Genomic DNA, 8,568 nt, shown 5'->3' with positions numbered 1-8,568 from the left:
AAACTCTTCACACACCATAGGTTGCAACCCCAAACCACTCCACTACACCGGATCTAGCCGATCTCAAAGCTCACAACCACAGAAACCTCTCCACAAGAAACCCTAACTTTTCTGGAACCCCAGCAACCGAAGTAGTTGCTAATCTCAAACCCACACACTCGTTTAATCACACAAATATCAGTGATAAACCCCAGTGGAACAACCAGAGAAACATCAGAGAAGGAAAACTCAAGGGAAACTCAAGAACTCGAGAGAGAAGTGTGAGAAATCAGAGAGTAGAGAGTGAAGTGAGGCGGTGAGTGGAGAGAGGGGGGTATATCAAACCGGGAATGGGCTAGGGCAATAACTAGCCCAACTTACCTGATGGGCCAGATTAATTCCAGGCCCAACAATAAAAGTCCACCAACTTAACAGCCCAAACAATCAACATACCCCACCTTGGACATTATTTTTGGGAAACCAATTGCACTATTAGCTAAGGTTTTAATCATCATAGCCTACAAGACAGTTCCCACAGCACCAAAGAACAAAGTTCAATTGCATAGGGAAGCAGCCAGGTTTGCCTACAAGACTCCTGAGGGGCTGACACCCATTAGTCTTGAGGACATAGTGCCTCCAGCCACCAGCTACCCTTACCACAGTAAGCTTAGAGGCTGAGGTCTTTAACCCCCGGGACATGCAGCTATCCTAGGTCAAAATGCAGATATTTAATGCAGAAAAGAAGTTTTTCAAGTGGTAAGCATTTAGTTCCCATGTCAGCTGGGTTCTTATCAGTGTGTACTTTTAAAAGAGAAACCTCATTCTTTTATACAATATCTCCGATGTAATGAAACCTTACATCAATGTGCTTAGTCCTATCATGGAAGACTGGATTTTTACACAGTTGAATGGCAGACTGAGAATCTGAAAACAAAACAGGAGGAGTTTTCACAAAATTGAGTTCAGAGAGCACTCCCTTTAGCCATACAGCCTCCTTCATTGCCTCTGTAATGGCAATGTATTCAGATTCAGTGGTAGAGAGAGCTACAATATGTTGCAGCTGTGATTTCCAACTTATGCAGGACCTGCAAACAGTAAAGACATAGGAGGTGGTGGACTTCCTCTTGTCTCTATCATTAGCATAGTTAGAATCAACATAACCAGTCAGTTTTACACCATCTTCACATCTGGAATAGCACAATCCATACTTAGAAGTATGTTTCAGATATCTTAACAACCACTTCAAGGCTTCCCAATGAACAGGACCAGGATTTGACATGTATCTACTCAAACAAGACACAGCATAGGCAATATCAGGCCTAGTACTAACCATCAAATACATCACAGATCCAATAGCATTAGCATAGGGAACCTTTTTCATGGCATTGATATCATAATCAGAAATAGAAAAGATGTGGTGTGTGAGCTCGACGCGTGAGCTCGACCAATTGTGGTGAAGCAAACCATATCCCACATCGGAGAATGAACAAGAGTTGCAAGCATATAAATGGGCTATCCCAACTTCATTAGTATGAGGCCTTTTGGGGAGTACCCCCAATAGCAAAACCGTGAGGGCTTCGCCCAAAGCGGACAATATCATACTAATGTGGAGTTTGGGTGTGCACCACCGTTACCCAACAGTGGCCAGCAATGACTCAAGTTCATTTTTTTGTTAAATTTGGTTCCTTTTCTGATTTTGTTCTGTGCATATTGTTAGTTGAAATATATACATTTTCATAACCATATCAGCATGAGAGGATTCCTTTTTTGGTCTTAGTCAATTATTTCATCAATTTTTTTCTGATTTTCTGGTCTTGTTTTGAAATCTGGAGTTCCTAGTATTTTAACAGTGTAATTGATATAAAATTTTGATGAAATTTAAATGTCTCTAGAGAAAGAGATCTGAAAGCCCAATAATTGTGGATCTGGAAAATGCTTACATAGTTTCCCTTTGTATTGGCAATGAAAACACTTATAATTATGTGATTTTGTCATAATCTTTTCAGTTATGCAATCACAAAAGCTTTTTGTGTTGCGTTCCTCTCAACCTTCTTCTCCATGTTCGACGTCTCGGTGTTCTGGCCCATTTTGTTCTTTTACTGGTTTTTTTCCTTTTCTTCCTCACAATGTACGGATATCTCCCATTCAGCTGGGGAAAGCAGGTGACCGCTCTTGCAAATTTAGTAATGAATGTTTAAGTTGGTTTACATTTATTTAACTATATGGAAGTAGTTATGCACTCGTTGGTCCTTGATTAATCTACCATTCCGTTCATGTACATTTGAAAACAGTGACACCGACCATGCCGATTTTGCCGGCTCCACTGAATTTCCCAACTCCAATCTCTCTGCCATTATATCATTTTTTTCAATGGCTATACAATTATTTATCTACCGCGCCATATAATGAATCCCATGCTTATTGTTTTTGCCTAGCCTAACTTTTTTTCACTTCATTATATTCACATTCTATTATAAAATTAATATATCTCCGCTCGCTTTTATATTAGTATTAATTTAGCTAGTCGAAACGTGTCTTTTGGGAGTAATTAACAATGGCCTTTTTTAATATGACGAATGGCACACACCTTAATATTCCCAGCTTGCTTAATAGCAGCAATGATGTTGACTTGATCAGCCAACTGAATCTGACCCACAGTGGATATAACCACAACCACCTGCTTTAAGGCCTTCACTAAGCTCTCATGCTCCTTCAAATCACCCTATTTTATCAATCAACTTGACTCAATTAAAATTATATTCAACCTAAGCTAGGCACATCAAAAGAAAAATTCTTACTAACACATAAAATAACCTACAATTGATGTAAATGAAAGTATAATTTCATATTAGAAAAATAAAATAAAAGGTAAATAATACTTTGAGTATAGTGACTCCAGAATTTCGGAAGTCTTGAATGAGTTGTGATTTAGCAGGGTCATCAATTGTAGCTTCTCTCAACAAAGCAAATGTGGGATGCCCAGATTTCGTACTCGCGGCTACTATGAATTTACCGATATACTCTGTGCCCCCGATGATCAGAATCTTGCTCTTCTCCCCCATTTCTTTATTTTTTTTTTGAAGAAAAGATTATGACAAATTTTTTTTTATAAAGATCAATATACCATGGCTGCATCTTTATATACAAGGGAAGGGTGAAGCAAAACTACATAATTGACCTTGAATTTGTGCTAGTTTTGAAGGATGCTTAGTTACTAATATATGACAAATTTATGGTATGCTTTGATGCATGGTTGGTGTCTGTGTGTCTCTTATATTTGAAGTAAATATTGTCAGTCCAGTTAAGTTTTGTGGTAAGGTTGTGTCAATTTTATTAGTTGCCACATTACTATATGATTGGATGGAAGCATTGCTATGAAAAAGAGAGATGAATGAAAGAGTGTCAAACTGTCAATGAGTAAACATGAGCAAGAAAACATTACTACAATTTATAACACATTAATTTATAATTATTAGGGGTTATAAAACATAAATTTATAATTATTCTTAATAAAATTTAAAAGAAATGGCTATTTAGAGAAAAAATTTAGATTAGTATATAACCCATTAAATTAGTTTAATGAAAAACTTAAGTACACTCTATTAGCAAATGTATCACTAGCCCAAAAACTGAAGAAATAATCTTAGAAATGATTGAATTTAAATTTCGTAATTAGAGAATATGTTATTCTTCATTATCTATGGTAAACAGTAAGAGATATTAAAGACATAAGAAATTGTAGTAAAGAAAAAGAATTGCCTATAGAGAAAGAACAATTTTTTTGTGTGTAACACTATAGCAAACTTGGTTCTGAAAAATTATGAATTTTAGTAGTATAAATTTATTAATATTAGTATATTTAAACACCAATAAAAAATTCCAAAATGGCAAAACCTTAATGGTGAATACATTGAAGAGAGAGTTTAAGTGCGTGTTCATATTTCAGTTTATACCAAGAAATTGGCTCATTTCTGGGCGTGTCTAGGTGTTGAGTGTCCAAGTTATATATCTGAGGAGTCCTAGAATTCAACCATGGCCCGCATTGTTCACTTGAGGGATAGGTAGAATCCAAATCTGCACAGAAGATAGGTTTTTTTATCTGCATCGATGTGATGCCAAAATTCCATATTTGCCCCTCAAAATTTTTCGATCCCCCCATATTCTGGATGTTGCCCTAGTTTTGGGTCGGCACTGCTCGAGTCACCAGTATTTGTACTATCGGAAGGGCGATTGTTTGTAGCCCATAGAGCGTGGCTTCTTCTGCTGCTGAAGCCTTCACCGAAGCTTGAAGGTGCACCTCCCACAATGAAGCCTTCATCCAACAATCCCTTGAACCTTGCCCAATATTGGCTTAGAGTTTCATCAAACTCTTGTGTGGCTCCTTGAATTTCCTTTTTGAGTGCATTCGTCTCAGTTGTTGGGAAGAAATAATCCAAGAATGCTAATTTGAAATCGGACCAGTTCCTAATCGAATTAGGTGTCAACCTCAGCAACCAAGTGTTCGCTCCCCCTTTCAGTGCAAAAGGCAGGGCATGTAGCTTATAATCTTCCTTAGTTGATCTAGCCGCCCCCCTCTGGATTCCACACAATTTGCAGAACTTGTGCAGAAACTCATACGGGCAGTCAATCTTAAGCCCGTAAAAATGAGGCATCACGGCCAACACAGTTGTCTTGATGTCGATCGCCAATTGCTCTGGGGTTACAACTATGGCTTGGTATGGTTCCTCATACAAGTGTGCATTCAATGATCCTATCTCGGGATCATGATCAGGTGCGACAGCCATGACAACTGCTCCTTCCTCCTCTGAATCTGAAAACGACTATGTTTCACGCTTGATCGGTGAGATCAGCTCTTCCTCACTGCCCGAACTCAAATCAAGAGGATTTGATGTAGTTAACCCCGATCTAGTGGTGACAGGGGTAATCACTTCCCTTGTTTGCCAGTTAAACTCGGTATCCCTCCAAATAAGTGCGTTTTTCCAATGCCCAAACTTCGAGCTCCTGTTCATAAACTGAAAAAGAAAAAAAGAAAATAAAATTAATCAAAAACTATGTACACCAAAACATCTTAAACACATGTAAATTAACGCCATCCATTCCTAGCAACGACGCCATCTGAAAGTTGATAGGACGGATGTGAGAATGCATTAAAATTTAAAATCACAAACTGATCAAGTAGACTAGCAAGCCAATCCACGTCCGTGCATGTGCATGGAAAATATATGAACTGACCAGGCAGACTCTCTAGACCTATCCACATGTCGTCGGATGCGCAATCCGAGGCTACTTTCAAAACCTTAACCCACGAAATACTAAAACTTAGCACAAGGAGGTAAGGATCGAATCCTAGAAGGATGGAGCCGTAAAGACATGTGTTTGGAACATTTTGGGAGGATTTTGGCTGCCGCCACGCAACTAAAGTGGGTTAAGAATTATCTATTTGACTTGGAAGATGAAATAGGGGACTCTACCTAGACTGATTAGTTAGATTGGGAACCTAAGGAAACATGCATGAACGACTGAAAATGAAAAAACATTTGAATCTGAAATAAAGAAGCTAAGAACACCTGCATCTAAAAGATCATGCTGAAAACTTTCTTAAAATAGGCAAATAATGTGAAAATGTAAGTGGGGACCATGTTTCCTAAACTACTTAGGAGGCAGAAAAACTGTAAAAGTAAAAAGCATAAAGCATATTCTCAGATTTGAATCTCTAACTACCTCCTACTTTATCTTCTTCAAACAACTAAGAAAAAACAGAACAGAACAAAACAAAGCATTTGATGAACGAACCTTAAGAAAACAGAGCATGCTTCGAACAAGATGTAAACGAGAAATTTAAGCTGGAAACTACTAGATCTACGCTAACTGATCAACTAGAGCGACGAACAAACAGAAACAGCCATAATCATGCCATTCTAAAACAAAGTGAACTACATCAACGAAATCATACACTAACAAACTATATCTAAGAGATTTTAAACAACCAACAATTGCGAAAAGCATCCAACAAAACGTAAACAAAGCTCAACATCATAGGATCCAACAAATACTTCCATAATAATGAAAGATAGAACAGTATCAAAGGTTCCAAATGACAATATCCAAATCCAACAACAAAATAACTAAGGGACTCTCAAGCTAGGACGTTTAAACACTAAACACTTGAAAAATAAAACAGAAATGATGCAAAATAGAAATGTGGAAAAGCAGGAACTAAGGTGCTCCCCCCTCCGAGCTAGGAGGCAGAGAGCATTTTCTGGAGTGTGGAGTGGATCTTCAACTGAGCAGGAACTCTCCCTCTAAGAACTCTCTCTAAGGATGTGATATTCGATGATGATCTTCCTTCAGTATTGATCCCTTTATATAGGACGGCTCCAAGCTCTAATCCCTAGGGTATATCCTTCATGATTTGACATTCTACCCTTACAGTAAAGGGTATTTTCAAGTTTTCTCTCCTCTGCCCTATTTCTTGCAATGCCTGCTCCTTTTGATAACTCCGCTTGATAACTCCCCTTGATCAGTTGGACGGCTTTTCTGCATTTTCACTCCATTATGCTCAATCTGCGTCTGCTCGACTAGTTGGCACAATCTAACTGATCCAGCAACCACCTTGCACACTTAAACTCACAATTTGTGCATTATCTCCACAAAAGCATGTAAAATCATCTAAAAACCAATGCATGAAATGAGCCTTATCAAATGTGCATTCAGAGTCCTCTAATCAAGGTAGACTATCATAAGGCATAACATGATAGTTGAAGATGAAGGTGAGAACGTCACGAATCGGTAAGATGAATTGGGGGTGCCTCTGATACGTGCATATCCATTTGAAGATCCTCATATCTTTATTAATTAGTTATTTTGATTTACCGTATCTTTATGATATCTATTTTCTTACTCATTAAGTTAGTATTAGTATTATAAATAGGGCTATTGTGATTCTCTTCCATCAATCAATGAATACATGAATTTACGCTTCTTTCTGTTTTATTATTTCGTTTAAACCTTGAGTTGTCGATGGGATTCCGCTTCCCGGGACTTCTTGTTTATCATCTCTGGCATCGTGATAAGGGAAATACATTTATCAATTGGTGCTTTCATCTTCGAACTCATGGCAGAAGTCAATCTTCGTTCATGGCCGGAGATATTGCAAGCTTCCGAAGGCTTGCAACTGAATTCAACAGCCGTAACCTTGCAGCATATAGTGGCATGGATGGCAGGCTTAGAATCTAGATTGGAAGAGTCGGAGCAGCGTGCTGTGACGTCGATTCCCCCGTCGCGCCCCGAACCTGACCCACCGGACGGCCCCCTGCTGTACGCCGTTGCACAGCCGCCTTACCAGCCATCGGTTCGTTACCAGCAAGAGATATACCCGCTGCACCAAAACCCTCCCACCGGCTACACCTACAATGCTGTAACAGATCCATACATGTTGTCGGCGACCACGTTTCAGCAACTATACGCAGTACAACATACCCAGCAATACCTGCAGCTGTCGTCGTCCTACCAGCCACCGCCCGACACAGGCTGCTTGCCCTGCAAATTACCACAGCCTAATCGCCGAGACCTTATTTCAGTGTGGTTTCGGCCGCAGCAACCCAAGGTCAGCACACCGACTTGTTGGGATGCTACTAACTGCCGTGTCCCCAGCCTCCTACCACCAGCACAACAGCTCACGGACTGGCAGCAGCTACACCAGGTCGGCATGCCTTTGCTGGAGGATTCGACGCCAACTATGCATGAAAGGGAGATTCAAGTCCTTGTTGATGAGAATAAGGCTCCATCGGAGACAACAAAGGATGAGCATAGATTAGAACATGAAGAATTGGTTTTTGAAAAAGATGTTTATCTATGTGCATTTGTTGGAGATGTAGTTGAACATGCCCTTCCAAAGGGTTTGAAGGCAAATTCTTTTGATGGAAAAATTGATTCATATATTTCCGATGACACTAACAAGCAATCTAAGAAAGCTAAGGAGTTCTTTTCCACCATGGACGTGCTTAAGATACTTCATCAGCTTTGTGCACGACATAAGCAAATGCACAGTTTTGATCCAGGAGGGGATACCTCGCCAAAGCTTTTGTGGCCACATTCTTCGTTTTGTCGTGGTTTCCACCTTGAGGTCAAGGTGGATTTTAACCGTGGGGGAGTTGATACGTACATATCCATTTGAAGATCCCCATATCTTTATTAATTAGTTATTTTGATTTACCGTATCTTTATGATATTTATTTTCTTACTCATTAAGTTATTATTAGTATTATAAATAGGGCTATTGTGATTCTCTTCCATCAATCAATGAATACATGAATTTGCGCTTCTTTCTGTTTTATTATTTCGTTTAAACCTTGAGTTGTCGACGGGATCCTGCCTCCCGGGACTTCTTGTTTATCGTCTCCGGCATCGTGATAAGGGAACTACCCTTATCAGCCTCCCACTTGACTTGGTAAGCGTCACATCCACTCAAGGTGCGCCTGCACAATTTTGCAAGTTTGCATCCCGTCATGCTTCTATGTGCAAAGAACAAGCTCACACCAACCTTGAAGACGACTTGATCAAAGAAATTTGGATGTACTTTTTCATTTT

At 39.4% G+C, this 8,568-nt stretch overlaps 1 protein-coding gene across 5 annotated transcripts; it reads right to left on the bottom strand.

Moving 5' to 3' along the window:
- Window positions 1-803: 803 nt before the first annotated feature.
- On the bottom strand, window positions 804-3,061 carry LOC121761862 (eugenol synthase 1-like). Of its 5 annotated transcripts, none has more exons than XM_042157546.1 (3): window positions 2,859-3,061; window positions 2,567-2,701; window positions 804-2,150 (listed from the first exon to the last, which is right to left on the bottom strand). In XM_042157546.1, exon 3 carries the CDS (start codon window positions 1,577-1,579, stop codon window positions 806-808), a length of 774 nt encoding a protein of 257 aa, XP_042013480.1. In that variant the 5' UTR covers window positions 1,580-2,150; window positions 2,567-2,701; window positions 2,859-3,061; the 3' UTR covers window positions 804-805. The 5 variants fall into 3 exon arrangements, with proteins under 5 accessions (XP_042013480.1, XP_042013482.1, XP_042013479.1 ...); XM_042157545.1 differs by having other exon boundaries at window positions 804-2,128; XM_042157544.1 differs by having other exon boundaries at window positions 804-2,701.
- Between the last annotated feature and the right edge of the window lie 5,507 nt (window positions 3,062-8,568).

This window comes from Salvia splendens, chromosome 13 (genome assembly GCF_004379255.2).
Source record: "Salvia splendens isolate huo1 chromosome 13, SspV2, whole genome shotgun sequence".
Lineage (NCBI taxonomy): Eukaryota > Viridiplantae > Streptophyta > Magnoliopsida > Lamiales > Lamiaceae > Salvia > Salvia splendens.
The sequence above is the reverse complement of the archived record's forward strand: the minus strand, read 5'-3'. Positions and strand labels throughout refer to the sequence as shown.

Excerpts from the sequence above, each read along its gene's own strand:
- LOC121761862 (XM_042157544.1), bottom strand. The coding sequence starts at position 1,579 with ATGATATTGTCCGCTTTGGGCGAAGCCCTCACGGTTTTGCTATTGGGG.